The sequence below is a fragment of the Silurus aristotelis genome (genome assembly GCF_946808225.1).
Source record: "Silurus aristotelis genome assembly, chromosome: 5".
Taxonomy (NCBI): domain Eukaryota; kingdom Metazoa; phylum Chordata; class Actinopteri; order Siluriformes; family Siluridae; genus Silurus; species Silurus aristotelis.
Window position 1 is genome coordinate 24,913,260 of NC_139578.1, and position 25,905 is coordinate 24,939,164.

Here is a 25,905-nt window from a genome sequence, read left to right on the forward strand (position 1 = left end):
CGTATTATTTTGAGTAAGTGTGTTCTGCCAATGTATAGTGCAATAATATACTAATGAATGTATTTAAGGTACTCTCGGCTTTATAATAAAATATATTACAATATACAATGCCTGATGTAAAGCTACAAATGATTCAAGATATACTACACATACATTTCTGCTAAGGGTCCATGTGGGCGCTATACAAGAAATGTGACAGACTATGTAGTTGAATGGCAAAGTAGTAATGTATATAGTAGGCTGCATAAACCAGAAAAAAATACTCCTGCCTATAAACTACTTTACTAATTTGTATACAATGAATGTCAGTTGGTTCATGGCATTGATAAGAGAGATAGAGAGAAAAGAGAGATTGATTGTGTGAACCAGTTGGAGTAGTTGAAGCCAATTAGACCTCTCTTGACTGTGTTGTCACTTTGATGGAAGTCCTCTGTGGCTTTCTGACTGACAGCTCCATTCATTACATTCACAATTTAATCTGTGCACAGCAACTGAATTGAATAATAAGCCAATTCTGTGCTCAGTGGTAAACACCGCTCAAAGTGGGAAAACTGTAATTATGCCATTGCGCTCAGCCTCTTATGGCGCATGAAGGAGTTGGAATTTTGAACTGGTATGATATTTTCTCCCCACTTGGTATAACACTTTTATATCTGTGGTTGTGTAGACCTATATATCAGTTATCAGTTATACTTAATGAATAATATCAGAGACATTTGAAAAAAATATAATTATTATCCAATGTATTATATGATTTTAAATATGTAACATTTGTTACAGTAAATATCTTATGTCCGATCTCCATTGCAAATCTTTTCAAACTATTTATTTTGCTAGAGTTTGCGAATGGAAATAAAGATAGTTCACATTCCAAAGGCCACTTTAGGTACAAATACTGCAACATCAGGCAGAGATGGATATGTTTTAACAAATGGATGATTAAAAACGTATTGCACGCGTTCAAAAAAGGCTTATGCAACTGTGAGTCTTTCAGAACATCTTGGTACAACCATCTCACAAAGACACAGGATTATACAAAACGCTTAATCCGGGTTTCCCCTCTCGCTAACACCGGTAATCTCCATCGCCTTTACTCCTCCCTCTTCTTCAAAACGTGCTCCTACTACACTTTGTTTACCAATCAACTGCTCGTTCATGCACAGACAGGAAGTTGCGTAGCGGCTCATGGTCAATTTAAAAATGTATCCTGTCTCGTAGATCCAAATCGTCTGCATGCAGGCAGATGGATACGAGCAAACTGATGTTATTTTACAAGCTATTCTATTCGGTTAATTACAAGCAAAAAGTGATATAACCTAGAATAAGAAATATTCGCATCGAAGAGGTTACTCTGTGAACAACCCCATCACTGCTGAGAGAGGTGAATAGGGCAAATGAACTGGAACACAGACGACATCGAGGTGTCATTTTGCATGTGTTTTGAGGGAATTTACCACTGCTGTCTGCACTCCGTCTGTTCATTTTGTGGTTTAGCAGTGAAGCACCTGCCAGACCCAGTGGCTCCTCTCAGACCTAGACCACTCTCTACATAGATACACCAAGCTATGCACTTTTTAAAGGGCTGAATGCTGCCCTAGAGCTGAAGGTCTATTAGTGTTTTCTTAAGACTTCCTCCTTCCTACCCTCACTCCTTATCCACATTTAAGTGCACGAAGGCTGGCCTACGCTGAACATGCCGAACGGATCCGGTAGGTCAAGTCTTCCTGTGAGTGGAATCTGATTGGATGTGTATCGGGGACGGTTTTCCCCCATTTTAAACCAAGTAGTGCAGGAGAGTGAAAGTCGAGATTACTTGGTTCACGCTAAATTAACTGTATTCTAGAAAGATCTATTGCATCTCTGATACATGTTTGACCAAGCCAAGAGTATGGGCGATGGAGTCGCCGAGGACCGAAACCACTGTGGACCCAATTCGCTGCGCCGCGAGCGCGGTGGAGACACTAAAACTCTGGCGGAAGTAGGAAGCCGCAGTTCCGGCGACGCTCATGCTGGAACATCTGCGTCCACGCCAAGCTCCTCCAGCGAGGACGGACACGACAAACTCTTAGGAGTGGACCCTGACTACTGCCGCAGGATTTTAGTACGAGGTGAGGGTCTGTGTTACTGACACTGCAGCAACCAGTGAAAATTAAACATCAAAATAATGATCATTCGACCGTATGGTGACTAGTTGGAGGAATCGCCTAATCTAGAAATATTGCAATGCCACTGATAATACTTTATCACGGTGTGATAAAAATCTTTATCACGGTGTTTATTTTGCTAACACAATTTTCAGCAGTACAGTATTAGCAGGCTGATTGTTTGTTAACTAGCCTGCTTTCTGAGGGCACAAGACTATTGCAAAATAAAAAATGCGAATATAATGAAATATTGTGGTATAAAACGATATTGAGCCGTGTACTTGCTAAAACTGCATCTATTATATATATTTTGTATATTTTTTCATTTCACTTTTTAAAAAGAAACGATTTTAGGACATGAACATAACAAACCGTGCCCTATTCATATTATTTTATTATTTATATTATGATATGGTTCCCTACATTTGACATAAATATCTGATTAAAAAGGCATCCCGCACAACACTGTTTTTTCTTTTATTTTTATAATAATTATAATTTTTTTCTTTTTTCTTCAATATTGGAGTATAATAGCATTTTTTTATTCACCGTATCATAGCCTTTTATTACCAGGAACAATCAGTTATATTAATTTTATTTTTAGAAATACGTTTTATTTCAAATGTTAAATTTTTTTTTTAAAAAGGTGATTTTTCTATGCGAAATGCTAATCCTAAAACGTTGGATTGCGTTTTCCACCTTATTTGGTTATAACTGTTTTGTCATCCCATTATAAATCTCAGAATATACAATACTGACTGAATGATGACTGACTGATTAAATGAAAAGTTTTGATACAAAGATTTTATACTGGTATTTAAGCCAGATAGTTTTTATTATTATTTTTGTTATTTGTAATATTATATATGATGGGCTAAATGGCGATAATGTCAGCAGAGATCGAACGACTGGATTGGGTGGTCGCTAATTTATACTTAATGCTGTGGAAAGTAGAAGCTTTTGGGTCTAATGCCTTATAAAATATGAAACTTTATGGCCGCATTTCCCAATTTCTCTCTCTCTCTCTCTCTCTCTCTCTCTCTCTCTCTCTCTCTCTCTCTCTCTCTCTCTGTCTCTCACTCACTCACTCACTCTCTCTAAAGCTGCTGATCGAGCGCGTGAGAGCCAGGGTCACATAAAGGTCAGCAGGTCCACTGTTAATGCAAGGATAAAAATTTTAGGTGTCTGAAATGCCCAAATAAAATATTCTCTCAATGCGGAACGTGTCACCAGACGATGGAAGTTGCTTTGATCTGAAAATAAGTATCAATGCTTATTTAGTTGTGGTTACCAGGGAAACAGTTAAAAGATGTGGGGTTTTCCGCCCGCAAGCATCACAATGCCGTTTCCTTTAGGTTATTGGTTTTGGTTTATTATTAATATTTTTTGGGGGCATTGTGTATTTATGTAAATATACATGTTTGCATATGTTTACATTTTGCATTTTGTTTAAAATCTTATATGATTTAAATATAAAACTGTATAGTGTAATATGTGATAAATACTATATTGACAGTTTAGGTGATATTATTATTATTATTATTATTATTATTATTATTATTATTATTATTATTATTATTATTGTGTTCTGAAGTTGATGGGCACCGCGAAATAAAAAGCTGAAGACATATACAACAAAAGAAGAAGAACAACAAAACACGAAAGTATAAGCTTTATAAGAAGCCTTTATGTTTTTTTTTTTTTTTTATATTTAAGATGTGATTTTGAGATGCGTGTACACGTAATAATAATAATATTATTATTATATTTATTATATTATTATATTTATTATATTATTATTATTATTATTATTATTATTATTATTATTATCCGAGGTGGTTTAACTTTTGCAGTTCCTCTATTTTCCTCTCTGGACATATATAAAAAATAATAATAATATTGGGGCTATTCAGAAAAACAAAGCATACACATTACCTATTTTCTGTAAATGTGTTTTGACTCCGTAGATGCTAAAGGCACTATTCGTGAGATTGTTTTGCCGAAGGGTTTAGACTTGGACCGGCCGAAGCGCACGCGCACCTCTTTCACCGCCGAGCAGCTCTACCGTCTTGAGCTGGAGTTCCAGCGCTGTCAGTATGTGGTGGGGCGCGAGCGAACAGACCTCGCCCGCCAGCTGAACCTCTCCGAAACTCAGGTAGGACAGAAACAAAGCGGACTTCTTTTTTTTTTTCTTTTTTTTTTTTTTTAATAAATCTAAACAGGCTATATTAACTACAAAAATCAAACGTCATTAGTCTGTTGTTTGTTTATAAAATTATATGAAATGAAATTAACGGATATAAAGGAATTATTTGAAAACACTATAGAACTGCGTTTCCGGCTTTGTGTTTGTTGTTGTTTTTGTTCACTATTTTTATTTTTTTCTAATAATAATAATAATAATAATAATAATAATAATAATAATAATAATAATAATAATTAGAAGAAGAAGAAGAAGAAGAAGAAATTGTAGCAACAGCAGCATTAGTAGTATTTAAACAGTGAATTAAAATGTCTTTTGCATGAAAAAGACCACAGACAAAAAACAAAACAAAAAAAACATAATGCAGCCTTAATGACTAATGAGGTTGCACCCAATTCAATTCGCCCCTGTGGTAACTTTTTGTTTGTTTATTTATTTGTTTGTTTGCTTGCTGTAATTTGTACCTATTATACCTTGCGCGCTTATGTATCATATGTTATATTGATGCAACTGGCAAATGCTTTTTGTCTACATTTCTAAAGAGACCATTTATGATTTTTTTTCTTACCCAGTGAAATTGGAATAGGAGAAGTCACATTTCCCCGTTGAATGTTCCCTTGCATGAATCTGGTGAAGTAAATTGCAACCTATTTATTTAGTATTAGCTCTAGTTTCGATATGCCCACTGATTTTGAATTGATGAATAAATTAAGTCGCATTATACACAGGAAAATTTATTCTTTGATATTTAGATATTAAATTAAGGCCAGAGGTTTTTAAGTACAATATGTTTTGATATGTTTAATATGCTGAACTCATTAAACAGAAACACGTGCATGAACGAACTTAATATATAGTAGATAACATGGAATATATAATATAATGTAAAAGTTGAATAAAACTAAACACTCTAAAAAGTGTAATAAAACATCTAATATTTAAAGACACAGCCTAAGATACTGTTATATTCTATGCATTAAAGAAGCAGACACTATACGTGTAAAAATGTTAGATTGAAAATAGTATTTTACTGTTTATAGATTTTTCAAAATTTAGCTACGTACAATTTTCTACTTAGCTATACGTGCAAGACGAAAAGTGAAAGAATGAACGAGTTGCTTGATGTAAAAAAGTGCTCGGAAATGCGGCATTGAGTGGTATTGGCATTTCACAATACTCAATACTTGTAATTTGCAGACGGGACAATTAGCATTGTATCAACAAAAGACACACACGCACACACACGCACGCACGCACGCAAAGCGCCGTCTGTTAAACGGGCGCAGTTCACGCCCCTACTCCATTAGGTCAAACCTCTCTTTTTTTTTTACATTTCTATACAGCTTTGAGATGTAAAGTGGAATATGTAGAGCTATTAAATACAAATAGGAACTATGACACTGGGTTTTATAACAACAAATAAGTGTTTACAACAAACAACAAAACTGCTGTTATTTAACTCCGCCTACACAGACTAATTGAAAGTAACTTCAAAACAACGTCCTAAATAACGTATTAAAATCGAGACGGACTAATATTAGGAGAATGATTGGTGTAAATGACGGACAGAACATTTTATGTGTTATGTCAGAGACGCTTAGAAGAATCGATTGTGATAAACGTAGTATTAGGTTTTTTTACTTTTTTACTTTTGCACAAATAAGCACCACCTGGTGGCGCTGTTAAAGACTGACGTCAAACAAACAAATTAACCAAGTTTATTAAGGCTGAAAAAGGGCAATTTATGTCAAACCTCTTAATACATAGTTTTATAAATGAATTACACTTTAAGTGCCATATTTGTTCGTTACCGTTTCGTGCGTTAATTGCGAGTGCCGCTGTCCTAGGTGCTGAAACGTTGCTGATTAAAAAGAAAACGTATCGCTTACTCAAACAGCTTTTATGTGACGTGATATTAAAATGAATAACATGTAACCTTTAATTCAAAATGACGTCATTTGAATAAAAACGTACATAAAATGAATAAGTTTATAGTTAAGTTTAACGTATCAAATGGTTTGTATTATAAAAATAGGATTAATGTGTACGTATGTATAAAAATCTTTTGATAATGCCAATATTACCATTGATGATCACTTAATACGTTTATGAAATAGTCTAACTAGTGTTAATATTTACAAAACACGTAAAATTAATGTTTTGTTAAATTAAATACTTGAAAACAACTTAAACTATTTTTTAGTGGACAATACATTGTATTCAAATAAAACAATCAAGTTACAAAAACAAGCAAAGCAACCTACAAAAAAAACACACAAAAACAAATGACCCAAAATAAAGAAAAATGTTGTCTTCTAAAAGAGAATAATAGAATTAAGAAACCATTTAAGAAAAATATCTCCACATAAGGCAATGTAATAATAAAAATCATAAAACTAATAATAATTTGGTAAAATGTTCGTAACTCTATTTTTAATCATCAGTGCAAACCATTTCCACTAAATATATTCGAAAAAGTCACATTTTTACTTTCATTTAAACAAATCCTGAAGAACGTTTGACATCGGTTAAATTTTTGCGTTTTATTATCTAGATGTTCAGCTTTGCTTAAAAACCCTGTGTACGTTTTTTTTTTCCTTCATTTTTTATGTATACTATTTATAGCACTCTTCCAAGCATAGTAAAATATCAGTTGCCTAGTGTTTACACTTTTTTGTTTAGAATGGTTTATATATATGACCCAATACAATTAATATAAATATTAAAAAAAACGTAATAATTGCGTGGAATGAACTTTCTCTGCAGCAATCATCTTTATTTCTTAAAAAAAACGGGATTTGGATGTGTCACATTTTCATTCTTCGACTCGAAACGAAAAGTTTCGTTTGTTTGATTTAAGATCTTAAGCAAATACTTCACTTGCCACACCAGTTAATCCATTACTAATGTATTTTCCTTTCCCCTATACTCTAGCGATAGACCAAACAAAACTTTATCGCGACTTTCTACGATATTTAACAGGTGTCTATGAGCGTTTTCTAGGCTTTGCCCTGTTATTGCCCACCGATTATCAAATTTTATGAATAGAGGCTTATTGCAACATATTTTTTTAAACGTCTATTCAGTTGTCCAAATTTTAAAATTGCGCAATGAGTTTGACATTGATACAATTTTATAAAACTCAAGAAAGAAAAAACATATTAAATATAAATCTCATATTAGGGTACCACAGTAAATTGGTAATTTTATGTTCAGCAACATAATTTTGTTATTAGACATCAGTATCATATTGCATCGGGAAAAAAAGCGGCAATTTAGCTAGGTTGTTTGTTTAATTGCATATCCTTTTGACGTCAAAAAGCAAATATTTAACCTGAATCCGTGTAAGGTATTTCTAAGTTTGTACTGATCAAGATAAAATAAGAACTCTATTTGTTGAATCCATTCATCCACCCAAGCAGGTTTTTGTACAGCAGACATATATGTCTTAAACAAACATACCCTGTGTTACTGCTCTAGAACCTGGGTATGCGCCTGGGTTGCCACCCCCAGCAGGTGGCTCCCCGCTCCAGTGGAACAACATGCAGCAGTGCTCTATTTGGGATATATTGATACAAAGGACATTGCGCATAAATCATTTTAATCATATACATTTTTTTTATCATATTTAGCAATGGGCCGTGCTGCCTTTCACATGCACATTTATTATAGTATTATAGTAGTGTAGGTGTTATTAAATTATAGGAAGTTCTTTTTATGCTGGAGAAATTTTATTTAGCTTTTTTTATGCTGATACTAATTGGGCTGCACTTATTATATAGTTATATCGCACATAAAAAAAAAAAGTCCATCCAATGTTGTTGGATGGATTAAATTAGTTTAATTAATAAGAAAATAGAAACAGGCAATAGGAAGCCACCTTCCACACAGATTTGGTTCTGCAAAACCTTTGACCAGCTCTACTGAAATATTTAGATGATAATCAATCTTTTTTTTTTATTATTATATAATTTGCCTTTAGCTGCTACTTCCTGACATTATGCTGTATACCGATGCTTGACATTTGACAATATTTTAAAAATATCATGTGCATAAATCTTAAACCGTTATTTTGGATCATTTAAGAAATCTTGGCCTTTGCTTTGTATTTATGTCCAGCTGCACTGGCTGACACTAGTCTTTTGCATGTCTATTAATCAATTTCATAAAATTAACTGCCCTGAAATGTAGATGCAGGATAAATCTTATATTTGCTGCTTTACATAACATCTTTACATAAAAATACTACACAGAAACTAGGTTTAAACTTTAAACTGCTGATGGCTTTAGAATAAAATGCTCAAGGCAAATGCACAGCGCATAACTTGTTTGTATTATACTGCAATGCTTTTCAAAAGAATCACTCAACAGTTTATTGCTACATGGTTGTGTGATTTTTATACGGAATGTCTTCTGCAGTTCCTGGTTGTTCTTAAGGTTAAAGATAACTACGGGCTGCGTATAGAGATGGGCAATCAATTAAAAGAAACACGTGTTTATGATGCTAAAGAGAGCATTTTGCTGGCATAAAATCATAATTGTGAATATTATAAAAAGTTATCAGGTTGTGGTATGCTGCATGTACAGAAGCAAATGTTACGTTTTGTCATGTCTCAGACTCTTGCCACACACGTCAATTAACTGGTGAGTGAATGAATGGCGGTGCTGTGTGCTATTGTTCACTGTATTTACTCCAGACAGTATCTAATATAGCTGTAATGTCTGGAAAGAAACAGAGAGCCCAGCTAGTAATTTAGACACAAAAATAAAACAAAATAGAAAGATGATAGTGTGCAATGTAGTTAGAATTCAAAGTAATTCAGAAGTGAAGAAAGAGCTATAGATGAGTTGATAAAGCTTAGTAAGATACAAGGATAAACCACATTGGCTTAGAGGGTGATGCCGGACAGTTGTCTGATTCTTAAAGCAAATGTTTGGATAACAAACACCTTTTTAATTGTTATAAAATATACAAACAATAAAATGTAAATTTTAATTATTAAGGACTTCTTTTGGCTGCTCCTGTTAGGGGTCGCCACAGCAGATCATCCTTCTCCAAACCACCCATATAAAGCTACATACCTTTCACCCATATATGGATCCCAATCCTGGGATGAACCATTTGGACACACACACACACACACACACACACACACACACACACACACACACACACACACACACACACACACACACACACACACACACACACACACACACACACACACACACACACACACACACACACAAATAAAATAAAGAAGTGTGCCCCTTTTGTGTTCCTTTTATGTATCTGTGTTTGCAGTTATTTTAAAAAGACAGTGTTCATTATGAGTTATGTATTCATATTTGTTACATCCCTACTGTGTGGTTGATTATTCATACCCATAAGCACCAGATATTCATCAAGTTGTTTCCATTTTATATTGTTATTTTCTTAAATGTATTGTTCTATTTAATTGCTAATCACAAATTTGTGAGCTTTATTTAATTAAAGATTTAAGTGTCTTGAATGCATGGTGTTTGTATTTGGCCCAGTCTTTTGCACACGTTCAAGAAACGTGTTTTGGATCAGAGTAAAAGTGCTCGCACAGTACATGTGTACAGGCCTGTCGTGTCACTCTCTAGGCAGGGTGTAATTCCATTACCTGATTGGATCAGGCAGAACAGAAACCTGCTAATCCAAAAGATACATTCACCAGCGGAATGTCCCAGAATGTGTTTTACAGGATAGACGCCGATCAGGCAAAACAGGATCAGCTCACTGACCTCTCTTTGTACTTTATAAACTTGTGTATTATACTGTCTTAGTATTGTCTGCAGATCACTATGTTGTTAATTTGGCTTGGCCCAATTTTATAGACTGGTGGCAGCTCAACAGAAAACGATCTATGGTGACAACAGGAGTTCTTTGAAATAAAATCCCTGGATTGGCAGTCTACAAAGACTTTAATCTTCACCTGCTTTAAGGGTGCACCATAACCACATTTGGCAGTTGTGATTTAGTGACTGTTATGTCTAATGTGTAGTGTGAAGTTGTAAATATTCATTTTAGATAAATAAAAAAGGTGTATGTTTAGAAATTGATATTCAGTTCAAAACAGAAAAGCTGAACTGAACGCTAATTTTAGATTAAGAATTTGAATTAGATTTGCATCTATATATACCTTCATATAACCTACCTATATAATACCTTTCAATGAAATGATCTCTCATGTTTCTTTTAATTGTACAATATCAGCTTTATTATTTGATGCCAGATTGTATTATCAAAGCACAGTGTAGTTGTAGCTGTAGCTCACGTAGCATGTCCGAAACATATTCATGTCTTACATAAAAAACATCTTATAAATCACAGTATTCACAGTAATCCTAATATTTTTATCTAAACATCAACACCTCAGTCCACAGGGCTGAATAGTCAAGCCATATCAATAAGTGTGGGGGCACGGCCCTAATAATAGTTCAAGTGTTTGTGCATTTAGGCAGCTTATCCAGCCATATCTACCAACCCTTCATTAAGACAGGGTTGACCCTTGGCTGAACCTGCTTGAACATGCCTCTCAGTAATACCAGGGACTGGGGCTAAGGATCAGAGTATGATCAGGTTGAGAAGTTGAGCAGGGCAGGAGAAAGAACATGTGGTAAGGATGCACAGCCTTAGGCAAGTCTCTGATACTTGGATAATTTCCCTGACACACGATTAATATAGAAATGTATGAATATCTTATGTGTAAGTGTGAAAAGGGGAGAGGATTTTAAAATCAGGCACTTCATGAAATCACACCAATTAGTGTTGAATTATGTTCTTCTCTGAGCATTTTAAAGTGACAATCATCATTCAGACAGGTGAAACAGTTGGAATATTAGGAATAGGATATTGTTCTTCCTTTAGAGCAAAATTTAGAAAAAATCCTGAATGGTGGATTCACTGTCGCTGGTCAGATAATTCTTATAACGTATTATAATAAAAACTTTCTTTTCGGCTTCTCCCGTTAGGGGTCGCCACAGCGGATCCTCCGCACGTTTGATTTGGCACATGTTTTACGCTGGATGCCCTTCCTAACGCAACCCTCCCCAATTTATCCGGGCTTGGGACCGGCACTGAGAGTGGCTGGGGATGGTTCCCTGACCGGGAATCGAACCCGGGTCGCAGCGCTGCATCTTAACCACTAGACCACCAGGGGACCTCTTATAACGTATTATAATATTGGTGATAAAATGTGTACATGGGTGCTGTCAGCAGTCATCATAAAACCAAAATGTGTCATCTTGTTTCACACCACAATAAGGTGTTAAGGGGACTCTATACAGGGTCACAGAACAGTCAGCTGAATGTGTGGCTTTTCATTCTTCATTGTAAAAGATCGATTGTCCATATCTGTACATTCTGTGCTTAATTTTGAATCACATATATGTTCTATATATATGTGTTTTATGCTCTAAAAGTTTGAATTTAGTTTTACTTTATTATAGTATTTACTGTTTAGGTTTTAGTATGTATTCTTTTTTTATGCATCTTTTAATACAGTTCCTATGTTTAAAATCTGAGCTGCAGTTGTGTTTCTTGAACTGCAGCATTGTGTAGTTTGTAGCTAGTCACACTTCAGGAGATTGAAATACACATAATAGAGTATTTCTGGTGATAGAGGAAATCCAGGTCATGCAGATCTCACGTTTGTAATCTCTGCCCCAGCACTGAACCCTGGATCTCATTAAAAAGGATTTCATTCCAATAGTGTAGATGTACGAAGAAAGAGATTTGCTCTCTCTATCACCATTTTCCTGATGCTTTCTCTTATGTGTGGCTCCATGATATCAAATGCGGGCTAAGTTTCACCCAATTCAAAGTCTTCTAGAGATGACTGCTAAGCAGAGGGAGTTTCCAGACAGAGTTATTGAGCAGGACTAATACTTGTTTTTAATTTGTCATGGACATAGTATGTAACAAAACTGAGTAAAGAGTCTGTGGTTAGTTTTACAGACCTCATCTTAAGATTCTAAGCAAAATATTGAATATAAACATGTTTGTGTTAAGATTCAGACTGTGGCAGCAGCATGCTTGTGAGATCTCTAGCAATCTCATTATCTAGGCACTAATGGCCAAGCTGAGGCCATGATCTCACTTCTCCTGCCTACTTGTTTTTCTGTGGATCCCCACCGTGCTTCTTATTCTGCACAAAGGGGTTTACTGAACTTACTGGACTCTTCATTGTAAATGCAGGCTTTTCTAAAAATGTTAAATATCTAATCATATATGTGTGTGTGTGTGTGTGTGTGTGTGTGTGTGTGTGTGTGTGTGTGTGTGTGTGTGTGTGTGTGTGTGTGTTTCCTTTAAGAGACATACTTACTTATATCCCATATTAATTGTGTTTTGAGGCATTTTTTTTTAACTGGTGAAATCTGCACTTCTTGGCTCTATAGATTAGAGTTGTTTAACATTGCTTGATTCACAATTCTTATTTTTTATTTCTCCAGAATATATAGTACTATTGATAGCAAATTCAACATATAATAACTGCCCTGGCTCCTCCTCTTCTAAATTTACTTTAAGTCTGATTCAATAGGGTGATACAAAATAAGTAGTATATAGTAATATAAAGAAGTATTTTAGCCATTCTGCTGAAGTTCCTGTCTTGTACGTGCCATTCAAACACATACAAATTGTCACTGGGAGTACCCTTTGGCCAAATGAGGCTCAGTTCATTTTGTGTAAGGAATTAAGTGTAATAAATTCTAAGGAATCTGTATTTCAGATTTAAAATTAGTGTGGAACTGTTGTGAATAATGCTGTAAACACATATTTTATGCAGGGTGACCATAAAAGACTAGGGTTGTATTCAGGAATTCTACCATTTATATTTCCTCCATTATTAATTTGAGTTCAATCGCTATTTATGTATTCCCCAGGTGAAAGTCTGGTTCCAGAACCGTCGTACCAAGCAGAAGAAGGATCAGACCAAGGACTCAGACAAGCGCGCTTCGTCCACCTCTGAGTCACTGGCCACATGTAACATCCTGCGTCTGCTTGAACAGGGACGCTTGCTATCAGTGCCTGCACCTCCTCCCAACTCACTGCTGGCACCACCGCATGCTGCCAATGGCTCACTCCTGGGAAACCCATCGGTATCCTCATCCTCTCCTGGGGTAAGCAGCACAGTCGCTTCTCCAGCAATTATGGCTAGTGGTGGTGGTGCGTTTGGCCTATCTTTGTCCTCTCTTGGTGCTACACCACCCTCACCGAGGCTTGGAGTAGCACCCCCATCCCTTTTCACTATGCCACTGATGAGTGGTGCTCATCACGAACTCACGTCTAGCTATGGGTGTGGATCATCAGCTTTTGAGCCCTATACAAGGACAGAGAGGAAAGATGGGGACTTAAGTTCGAAGAAGACTGTTTCCTAAATAATTTAATCACTTTCTGGACCACTGAAATGCCCCACAATTACCAAAGGGTGCAATCTGCTGTCTTTTTTTTTTTTTTTTAGCTACGGTGAAGGCTATAGAGGAAGGAGTTTATTTGCAAAATATGGTGAACTTTCACCTCCATTTATTTTATTTTTTTCAGTCTTAAATTGCCAAGCTGGGCTGATCCTTATTTGCCACACTAAGGAAATAAAAAAAAGTAAAAATCTGCTAAATTGAACTTACCACCTCTGTGTATAAGTGGTGTCTTGTTTACAGATGCTTGGTGTTCTCTCTCTCTCTCTCTCTCTCTCTCTCTCTCTCTCTCTCTCTCTCTCTCTCTCTCTCTCTCTCTCTCTGTCTCTTTGTATGTGTGTGTGAATTACAACCTCGGGCTTAGTCTTTGTAATGGAAAAAATTAAACTTGGATAATGTAATAATTGCAAAAGGCAAATACTGCTTTATAACAGATATTGTATCCAAATGGTTGTTAAAAAAAAAGACAAAATGAATGATCATATCACTATATTTAGACCTTCTTGTACTCTTTATGCTGCTCTTAATTGGTATTGTAATTAGGGGTAAGTTCAAGTATCATCAATGTATGTTTTACTTTAAAATGTGCATGTAAGCATGGGTTTGTAAGAAAAAACATACACACTAATTATGCCAAAGTGTTTTGGTTTCTAATATAAATTATTATTTTCCCCATTTTATATATTTAAACAAAGTGTGTCACTCAAGCATACAATATTTTATTAAATATAATTGGAAAGTTTTAAATTAGATGTCAAGTTCTGTATGTTTGTTAACAGCATGGGGAAGCAGATGAACACAAATGATTGTGAGGAATCTTATATACTGCAAGGACAACTGTCTCATCAGTGTTATTTCCCATACTTCTCATTAGCAACATGTTGTGGGCAACTCCATGGGGCTACTTAGGACTTCTGATTGTAAATCAGACTGCAAGTTACATGTCTTTGTTGTTCATTATTGTATAATGTGCAGTGATAATTTATTAATTGGACATGCATAGGATATAAATAATTTTATTTGAGTATGCACATGGCCTTAAACAATAACTGTTTTTTAAGAAAACACATGGAGTAGCATTGTTTAGCTTCATTGTTAGTACAATTTGGTGGATAAAATTGTAACTGTTAGCTGTCTGTTAATTATCTTTTTTGGGATGTCATCTTCAGTTTTCTTAAATTAGTGGAAGTAAAAGAGAGCCCTGGTGTTTGTTTTGCAGTAACTCCAATGTAATTTGGAACTGTTTTTAAAATTTTTTTTTTTTTTTTTTAGATGTTTACACACCGTTTTGATTGTTTTTTAAACCTGGAAATTTCATCACGACTCTGATTGTCATAGTGACTGATAAAACAGTGGAATGAACCTCAGGAAGAGTCATCAAACTATTTGCCAATAGTTCCATATATTTTTTCGAAGTTTTAAGGCCTTAGGCAGCGACTCATTCATTTCTGAGAATTCTAAGCACTTTATTTTCATATATGTTTACCTCTTAACATTTTTCGGTGCACTCAAGGCTAAAATGAAGTAGTATCCGAATACTTTTGGTATAAGGTGTCGCATGTTCCCCTATTTTGTGTGGCTGGTAAGCCAGAGCTTTTGCTGAGATTAGGAAATCAGAAATCTTTGAGTGTCAGGAACATTCAATGCCTCATTGGGCTGCAGGCTTCAACGGTATACAGCTGGCAGAAATCAATGTTTTTCTGTTCTATTTCAAAAAGCTCATGGTCATACTATTGCAACGATGAGCTATAGAAACTGTCATGGCCACAGTAGACTATTTCTTTATTGTTCCTTTTAATTTAAACACTGACTCAGTGTTTGTTGACCTTTTCTCTTTACTGGACTTCCCTTTAGAATGTTATAACTTGTTTAGGGTACTAAGACAGGAGCCTTTGTTTAAAACCCTATTACTCTGGTAAATGAGGTAAATCTATTGAGGCTACTGCCCTTTTGAAATTGTAATCTCATATATGCACAGTATTAGTTAATACAATTGTGGGTCAGTGTTTTCATTAATCAGTATTAATAATTTACTGAATCTTATGTTTGATGATTAATGCAGTTTCCAAGTTTTGAGATTTTCTTTAGCAGTTTTCCCTTTTTCTTTGGTTTTACATAAACTGTATTAAATCCTGTGTTCATTTTTTATGCCTCCACAAACAATGCAAATTTGTACTGCTCTTTTTTTTCTTGGCTTGCAACTCTCTTTGAGGTTTCGAGATTATATTGACCAAAATTGTCTTACTGAATTAGATCTTTTTTTACCAAGCAAAGGATTGTCAATTTGAAACTTAAATACCACGACGTATTGCATTTTAAGCAGAATAGTAATTGTATATTAATCAGTTTTCGCTGTTTGTATTGTCATGTGTTTGTTGTGAGTAAGTGTATGTGGAAGAGAGAGGAGCATTATGTGCTTAAAACTAGTGACACTAGTGGCAAAGTGCTAAATTCCTCACCTAAACCTATACAATGTAACCATCTACTAATTCCTTTTAATATATCTTTAAAAAAAATAATACACTGTGAAATCTTTGGTATGGTGGAAGAACAAAGTAATGGGGTACAAGAGAGGTCTATATATATATATATATATATATATATATATATATATATATATATATATATATATATATATATATATATATATATATATAAATATAATATAAAAAATAACTTTCCACACTCTTTTGATTGTAATGTAAACTCTTTCTGGTTTTATGTTTGAGATAGGAGATTGTGTGAATAAGTATTTTTGGTCTCATAAAAGCCATAAACCATTTCTTGACAGTAAATAAAATCATGTTAAATCATAAGTGACCAACATTTTTTCAAACAAATTTGAAAAACTGTTAACATAAACCATATGTAAATATACCATATGAGTCTTTGCACAGTATTTTCATGTTGGTATTGTGTCATCTTACAGTAAAAAAAAAAAATATGGGGGGAAAAAAGCCCATTATAAAATGCTTTAAAATTGTTTGTCACATTAACAGTTTGCACTTATTTAAAAGAAGTAAGGGTTTTTGTGTGTTTGGTGAAAGAGCAATTTTGATGCTCGGGCTATAAAAGCCAAAATATTGTATAATATGTATTTTTATTCATATGAATATAAATATATGTCTATGTAATTATTTTCTGACTACGTTTTTTTTTTTAATACTTCTTTACATTTAACATACAGAAGTTCATCATACATCAGTTATTTATATATATATTTTTAAATATTGTATTCAAGTGAATGATTTTAACCAAAAATGTCTTACAACTGAGTAATTGTACAGCTCAGGAACACAGCCGAGCGGTTTAAGGTTTTGCTGAAAGGGAGAGTGGTTTCAGAGTGATTCTCCAGCAAAATAATTTTAATTCATAATTTCTGACTAGCACAGAATTTAACAGTGAACACCAGCACTTATCATGTATTCCCATATGTTCATGATCAATCTCCAGTCCTCTATAGAATTATTCACTATTAATGAATATTTGGTATTTTTAAGAAAATAAATACCAAATCTATTTTCTTCCTTGTAGTCAGCAATAAAATTAGTTTTTGATAAGGGGTGTGTGTGTGTGTGTGTGTGTGTGTGTGTGTGTGTGTGTGTTGAATAAGTAAAGCATACAATTATGTTTAACCCAGAAACCCTAAAATCACAATTTATTACAAATTCTAACACTGACAAACTCTTTTTACACGATCTGTCAGGTGTGAAAGAAATAGTAAATTATATAACATTAAGAATAAGAAGTTGTCTCATGAAAAGAAACATATAACAATAACAGTACAATAAAAAAAAAAAAAAAAATGAGTTCCAAGGAAAATGAGACTCAATAGCAGCAATAGAGAAAAGTTTATGGAATAAGTGTATTGAAGCGAATGAATAATGTAACATGGCCTTGCCTGTAGATAGTATACATAGCCATTTTCTGAAAACATACAATTCTTTTATGTTTACTGAGGGCGACTGGGTTATTCAAAAAAGTGCAGGCCTAAATGCCAACAATATGTTTAACCACATGGCTTGGTGCCCTCCTTCCTCTTGGAGCTGCACTCTCTTTCTGAAGCTTGCTGAGACAATCAACTCCAGGGTGCCAATTAAAATGATTGGCATCTTTTCTTCAACAGAGTGGATGGCTGGGGAGAGTAAGCACTAAATGGGTGGCCTGGTGATTTGTGTGGAGCAGCTGAAGATAGGGGTGCAGGACCCGACAGCTGTGCCACAAATAAAGGTGGGTAATACCTTTATTTAATACATGCTCTGTGTAATGTTGTACACGTTACGTTATACAAGATAAACTTAAGAAATTACAAGACAAAATGCTGGGATTCTTCAACAAGCATATGTCAATCTGAAATGAATTACTGAACAAAAATGTATAGGTTTTTGTATACGTGTTATAGTATAATTATTTAATGTAAATAAACAGATTTAGTAAACATTCATACTTAAGGCAAGGGAAAAATTAGACTATATATATAATGGAGAAATTCCATAAAAATTTGAGAGGTAGAAGCTTTTTTATCCCCCATTTTCTCTTTTTGCTTGTTTGGGTTAAAGTAATCAGTGTTAAGCCTGTTCTGTTAGGTCTGGTTCTGGCTTCCACTGCTTTTACCACGCATCACTGTACCGCTTCCCTCCCTTTCTTTTTTCCTCTTTCTCTTTTCTTCATCCGTCCGCTCTCCCCAGTCTCTGTTCAGTGACCCTGCAGGAGGCCTCTTCACTAATTAGGGTCAGTAATTGGGGGGGTGATGGGGCCGGGGGTCCCCTCCACACCTGCATGAATCATGTGACCCACTGTGAGGTGCATTGGGCCATAGATCATGCACTGGGGCAGCCAGAATAGGGAGAGGAATTGGATCAGCTGTGAGGCCAACAGGATTAGTGCAAAAGAGACAGAAAGGACAAGGGGGAAGTCTGAGAGGTACATGAGCCAGAGGAGGGCTGAGTTCAAATTTGGCCCCCTTGGGGACTAATTGAAGGCTGACCCCTAGGGTTGATCGGCTTCCTAGCATGGTCCACTTTTCTCAGCCAGGGCGCGATTAAGCCTGCTTGTTTTGACATGATTCACACAATCTGCTGACTTGGCTATTAAGGAACAATTCGACATTCCTAGGGAGAGAAGTAATGAGGCCTCTTGAAATACCTACAAAAGAAGGAAAGACGCGCAAGAAAAGGAGAGTTAGTAGAAAAGTATCACTTACATCTCAATTTTGTCATAGCAATTAACTAATTAAAAAATTTGGTATTTCAAATGTAATAAAATATATCAATAAAAAGTAATAACTAGTATAAAGATTTGAATTAATGCAGATAATTGTTTAACAGCATAGTTTTTTAGTTCTATGGCAAAGCACATGTAACACAGTAGAAAGTGTCTTTACAGAGCATTACAAGGCCCTCCACTCTCTCTTTTATTGGTTTACCATTCAGTACCCTTTCACTATGTTTGTACAGAGGAATGAGGAATGATGTGACAAAAACATGCTTTGTTACTTCAAAGGAAAAGGCACAGACAAAGCTAAGAAGTGTATTTCCCTTGTTTTCATATTTTTGTAGCGTTAAAATCAGAAAAAACAGTTCTATACTAGAATAAAGAAAAAATTCTAAATTAAAATGATAAAAAGTTTGTATACATCAGAGGTGCAACAGTACAGAAAATTCATGATTTAGTATGTACCTTGGTTTTTAAGTCATGCTTCAGTTCAGTTTCGATACAGTTAGGGGGAAAATTCCCAAAAGATTTTTTGATATTAATGTACAGTGAGGAAAATAAGTATTTGAACACTCTGCTATTTTGCAAGTTCTCCCACTTAGAAATCATGGAGGGGTCTGAAATTGTCATCGTAGGTGCATGTCCACTGTGAGAGACATAATCTAAAAAAATAAATCCCGAAATCACAATATATGATTTTTAAACTATTTATTTGTATGATACAGCTGCAAATAAGTATTTGAACACGTGAGAAAGTCAATGTTAATATTTGGTACAGTAGCCTTTGTTTGCAATTACAGAGGTCAAACGTTTCCTGTAGTTTTTCACCAGGTTTGCACACACTGCAGGAGGGATTTTGGCCCACTCCTCCACACAGATCTTCTCTAGATCAGTCAGGTTTCTGGCCTGTCGCTGAGAAACACAGAGTTTGAGCTCCCTCCAAAGATTCTCTATTGGGTTTAGGTCTGGAGACTGGCTAGGCCACACCAGAACCTTGATATGCTTCTTACAGAGCCACTCCTTGGTTATCCTGGCTGTGTGCTTCGGGTCATTGTCATGTTGGAAGACCCAGCCTCGACCCATCTTCAATGCTCTAACTGAGGGAAGGAGGTTGTTCCCCAAAATCTCGCAATACATGGCCCCGGTCATCCTCTCCTTAATACAGTGCATTCACCCTGTCCCATGTGCAGAAAAACACCCCCAAAGCATGATGCTACCACCCCCATGCTTCACAGTATGGATAGTGTTCTTGGGATGGTACTCATCATTCTTCTTCCTCCAAACACGTTTAGTGGAATTATGACCCAAAAGTTATTTTTTGGTCTCATCTGACCACATGACTTTCTCCCATGACTCCTCTGGATCATCCAAATGGTCATTTGCAAACTTAAGACGTGCCTGGACATGTGCTGGTTTAAGCAGGGGAACCTTCCGTGCCATGCATGATTTCAAACCATGACGTCTTAGTGTATTACCAACAGTAACCTTGGAAACGGTGGTCCCAGCTCTTTTCAGGTCATTGACCAGCTCCTCCCGTGTAGTTCTGGGCTGATTTCTCACCTTCCTTAGGATCATTAAGACCCCACGAGGTGAGATCTTGCATGGAGCCCCAGTCCGAGGGAGATTGACAGTCATGTTTAGCTTCTTCCATTTTCTAATGATTGCTCCAACAGTGGACCTTTTTTCACCAAGCTGCTTGGCAATTTCCCCGTAGCCCTTTCCAGCCTTGTGGAGGTGTACAATTTTGTCTCTAGTGTCTTTGGACAGCTCTTTGGTCTTGGCCATGTTAGTAGTTGGATTCTTACTGATTGTATGGGGTGGACAGGTGTCTTTATGCAGCTAACGACCTCAAACAGGTGCATCTAATTTAGGATAATAAATGTAGTGGAGGTGGACATTTTAAAGGCAGACTAACAGGTCTTTAAGGGTCAGAATTCTAGCTGATAGACAGGTGTTCAAATACTTATTTGCAGCTGTATCATACAAATAAATAGTTAAAAAATCATACATTGTGATTTCTGGATTTTTTTTTTTAGATTATGTCTCTCACAGTGGACATGCACCTACGATGACAATTTCAGACCCCTCCATGATTTCTAAGTGGAAGAACTTGCAAAATAGCAGGGTGTTCAAATACTTATTTTCCTCACTGTAGTTGAGTAGTATTAACATTTGTAATCATCAATGTTTGAAAAGATGACATTTTTTAAACAATATATATATATATATGATGTTCCTATGAAGTTTGACCTGCCGCTACTTTTTTCCCCACATTTTGAACCCCGCGGCTTAAACAATGAAGCGGTGAATTTATGGATTTGTCCTGGGTTTTTCTCGGTTTCACAAACTTTAAGCCAAAAAACTGAGCCCCATAACATTACACCAATGAAATTGCCGAACCGGTTCAGGTGAACCAATGAAATTCTTTATATTAAATCGCGCTCCCACTGAATCGGGACGCACCACATCATAAATATAGATGATGTCCCTATGACTTTTGACCTGCCGCTCAGTCGGAGTGTCTACAGAAATGGCGAATCATTCACGCTGAAAACAACCGCGCATGAAAACACACTTCACCTGTGTTCTGAGCTGCACGGCATCGGGAGAAAGCTTCACCGATGGTGATTTTTAAACGCATGACGATGCCAAAAGATAAACTCCCGAGAGAAATTGTTGTGAAAGGAAGGAGGAAGACAGTGAACAATGACTTTCTTGGTAGGCTACTGTTTAGATACAAGCCGTGTAACAGACACTGTCTTTTGTTAAAGCCTGTTCAAAGTTAATTAGTTTTAATGTAGACTTATAGACAGGTGCGACTTATTTATGTTCAAAATAAAAATCTTTGTCAAATTCAGTGGGTGCGTCCTATATTTGGGTGCGCTTAATAGTCCGGAAATTATGGTGTGTGTGTATGTATATATATATATATATATATATATATATATATATATATATATATATATATATATATATATATATATATATATAAAATCAGTGGCAGGCTGTGCATTTTGTACCTGGGCCTTCAGTGAGGATTTACCCGACTTAATCCACCTCTTAATACCACCACTATCACATCACAATTATAGAAACCATCAATACATTACAAATACGCAATATAAAAACACGTGGCTTTACATTTACATTTTATATTTCCGCCATTTAGCAGATGTAGATGGATCACAGACAGTGTGGTGCAGTGCAAGGTGTGATGAGTTCTCTGAGGTAAGATGATGCGTGCGCATTTTTGGCCTTGTAGGCAAGCACCAGTGTTTTCCTTCAGTGTTTCAGTGCATCAGTGTTTTGTACAGAAAGAGAGAGGCATTTCACATATGGAGGGTGAATACCATTTTACTAAAGCAAGAAACCCAGTTAAGACAACCGCAAATCTCAACACTACAACTGCAAATGTGCCACATACATCATCGGGAGCAGTTCAGAATCAATATTTGTCTAATATTATGATAAAAACATAAAAATACGCTCGTATTCACTGGTCTGGAAGTGATGAATAAACCCTTTCCTGGGCTGAGACAAGCTAACTAACTTCAGGGTTGGCCGACCTCCCCTCACGACGTCTAGCTTTTCTTGAAAATTAATTTTTAAATATCTAACTCAGATGTACTTATGTGTGCAGAGCGCTACAGATGTGTTTTGCTAGTCTAACTTGGCTGTAACAGTTTCCCTCTGACCAACCAATCAGAGGATGGAAAAATGCTGACGCTATCCTGGGTCAGCTAGCTGGCCCTGTGGGGCGAATTTAAAATTTGTTTGGGTAAAGACACAGATTTATTTCTAACAGAGACTAGGGTGAAAAGGCCAGCAGTACTGATTTTGAAGCCCCTGGGCAGATTAGATTACTAGGACCACATGCAGCTAGAAGTAAACTTTCCCATTACGTAGCCTCTCTGGATGGTGTTTCTATCTGAATGTGTACAGCAGTCAAAAAAAGTGTGATTATTGACCCTAATCTTTTCTTTGAGGCGCATGTGAATAATATCACCAGGATTGCTTTCTTTCACCATTGAAATATTGCTAAAATGTTAAATATGATGTGGTTACAGGATGCAGAAAAACTAGTTCATGATTTTGTTACATCTAGATAAGACTACTATAATGCTTTACTGTCTGGGTGTGCGAGTAAGTGCATAAATAAGCTCCAGTTAGTTCAGAATGCAGCAGCAAGAGTCCTCACTAGATCTAGAAAATATGACCACATCTCCCCTGTTTTGATCAGTCTACACTGGCTCCCAATTAAATCCTGCATTGATTATAAAATACTACTACTGACAAATATAGCACTTAACGGTTTCACGCGGCAGTATCTAAGTGAACTTCTGTACCAGTATGATCTTCCACGGCTATTTAAATCAAAAGGTGCAGACTATTTGTTGGTACCTCAAATATTGAAGACTACAGCAAGGGGCAGATCTTTCTCTTATAAAGCCCCACAGTGATGGAACAGCCTTCCAATCAGTGTTTGGGAACCAGACGCTGATTGGACGCTCAGTGTTAGTCAAGTCTTTTATCAGTAGATTTTTCTTAGATAAAAGAGCAGATCTGGAGGAATCATGGATATAGAGTGTTCAATGAACTGGGATATTTTTATGTTGTCATCCCCTCACTCTCACATGTTCACTCATACCAGAGATCCCTAATGTTTGTGTTACCTTCTGGTTCTCACTTTTAGTTATGCTGCCATAGCGAGTCTTGCCTGAGTCCCCAACTGCACAGTGTCCTCAACTTTCAAAAAACAATAAGGGCACATAATAATCCATATCACTCTCTTCCTGTCACCCCTCTTCTCTCTCTCTCTCTCTCTCTCTCTCTCTCTCTCTCTCTCTCTCTCTCTCTCTCTCTCTCTCTCTCTCTCTCTCTCTCTTTCTCTCTTTCGGTCGAGTTAAACATGTTCCTGGGGTTCCAGTGACCACTGTTCCTGCCCCTCTTCCCTCCTCGGATCTTTCCACTTTGTCCAGGCCTGCCTCTGGATAGTGTTCTTTTCTAATGGAGGCCACTCTGTGCAGCTGGGGATGGTTTCTCATCAACGCCTTCGGTGGTTCCATGAAATTCCGGAGTAAGAACGGGAGCTTTGAGGATGGATTTAGACTGTAGTTAATATAAAGTCTGCTACACTGACTCAGGACTACAATTTGCTTTGATAACCATAACTGTACCCTGCAACATTGTTTTTTCTGTAATAAATGGACATTCGGTGCAACCCAGATGAGGATGGGGTTCCCTCTTGCCACAGTCATCACCGGCTTGCTCATATTTTAATGTTCTCCTTGTAATTTATAATATGATTTGTGTATTTTAATATCTATATGGATCTGTTCACCATCTAGTTCTAGTTAACAATCTTTGGCTCTGCTCAGTGCTGTTTTTTTTTTTTTTTTTTTTTTTTTTTTGGTGCAATGACATGTTAATTAAAATTCTCTTCAAAATCAAACCTGAGAGCACTTTAAATAAATTCTCAATAAAGGATTACAATAGCTCAGCAACACTACATTTCCAAGCATTTATTCTCCCCAAAGCCATTATTTTCATGAAACAACAGCTTTAATGCAGTCAGGAACCACTTCAAATAAAAGCTTCATTTTTAATTTAAGAATTTAGAAACATTGTGCAATATAAATATTTAGCATAAATAGCTATAATAGCTAGTTCCTTTTAGCTCCAAGTATTAAGCTGTTATTTTAAAGAACATTTGCTGGACCCCAAGTTTGTATAACCAAGGAGTGGCTCTGTAAGAAGCATATCAAGGTTCTGGCATGGCCTAGCCAGTCTCCAGACCTAAACCCAATAGAGAATCTTTGGAGGGAGCTCAAACTCTGTGTTTCTCAGCGACAGGCCAGAAAACTGACTGATCTAGAGAAGATCTGTGTGGAGGAGTGGGCCAAAATCCCTCCTGCAGTGTGTGCAAACCTGGTGAAAAACTACAGGAAACGTTTGACCTCTGTAATTGCAAACAAAGGCTACTGTACCAAATATTAACATTGACTTTCTCATGTGTTCAAATACTTATTTGCAGCTGTATCATACAAATAAATAGTTATAAAATCATATATTGTGATTTCTGGATTTTTTTTTTTTTTTGATTAAAAACACAGTGGACATGCACCTACGACGACAATTTCAGACCCCCCCATGATTTCTAAGTGGGAGAACTTGCAAAATAGCAGGGTACTCAAATACTTACACTTATAAGCAGCAGCATGATAGAACTTATCTTTAAATTATATATATATATATATATTTATATATACATATATATATATATATATATATATATATATATATATATATATATATATACATATATATATATATATATATATATATATATATATATATATATATATATATATATATATATATATATATATATATACAATTTAAAGATCAGTTCTATCCTGCTGCTGCAACATTGGTGATAAAGATGACCTTTTTTTTTTTTTTGTAAAAAGTATATAACTCTTCCCGTGGGCTCACCACCTGCAGGAGGGACCGTAAGGGACAGTGCTGTGAGGATTGGGCAGCAGTCGAAGGCGGGGGGCTGCTTAGACTGCTGCCCCCGCGACCCGAATTACGGATAAGCGGGAGAAAATGAATGAATGAAGTATATAACTTGTTATTACACTGTTTTAATTTAATGGCATAATGGCATTTGGAAATATTATACTTTTGGTTATATTTGGCAAAATTACTTTAGTAAGTACTTACCTTTAATTTGGTGATGCTCTTGCTATTGTTATCTACAGTTTTCAGCCATGTTTTGGAACTATAATGGCCACTGCAAAATATTAAATTTACTACAACAGCCTTTTGGAAGACGTTTCATACTAAACACTGTCTGAATAAACAGGCAAATGTCATTTGATTAAATGTCACAAGTAATAA

The 25,905-nt window shown here is 35.9% G+C and overlaps 1 protein-coding gene across 2 annotated transcripts; it reads left to right on the forward strand.

The window, feature by feature from the left end:
- The first annotated feature begins 1,230 nt into the window (after positions 1 to 1,230).
- Positions 1,231 to 24,091, forward strand: vax2 (ventral anterior homeobox 2). 2 transcript variants are annotated; one of them, XR_014533848.1, is made up of 5 exons: positions 1,231 to 2,108; positions 4,112 to 4,299; positions 13,258 to 13,494; positions 17,915 to 18,018; positions 23,982 to 24,091. XR_014533848.1 is itself a non-coding variant. In XM_083542921.1 (3 exons), exons 1-3 carry the CDS (start codon positions 1,868 to 1,870, stop codon positions 13,750 to 13,752), a joined length of 924 nt encoding a protein of 307 aa, XP_083399047.1. In that variant the 5' UTR covers positions 1,231 to 1,867; the 3' UTR covers positions 13,753 to 16,345. The 2 variants fall into 2 exon arrangements, 1 of the variants encoding a protein (XP_083399047.1); XM_083542921.1 differs by lacking the exons at positions 17,915 to 18,018; positions 23,982 to 24,091 and having other exon boundaries at positions 13,258 to 16,345.
- The last annotated feature ends 1,814 nt before the right edge of the window (positions 24,092 to 25,905 follow it).

Bases quoted from the DNA above. Each gene is read 5' to 3' on its own strand.
- vax2 (XM_083542921.1), top strand. From the start codon at position 1,868: ATGTTTGACCAAGCCAAGAGTATGGGCGATGGAGTCGCCGAGGACCGA. The intron at 2,109-4,111 runs GTGAGGGTCTGT...TTGACTCCGTAG, and splicing joins CCGCAGGATTTTAGTACGAG to ATGCTAAAGGCACTATTCGT. The intron at 4,300-13,257 runs GTAGGACAGAAA...TGTATTCCCCAG, and splicing joins TGAACCTCTCCGAAACTCAG to GTGAAAGTCTGGTTCCAGAA.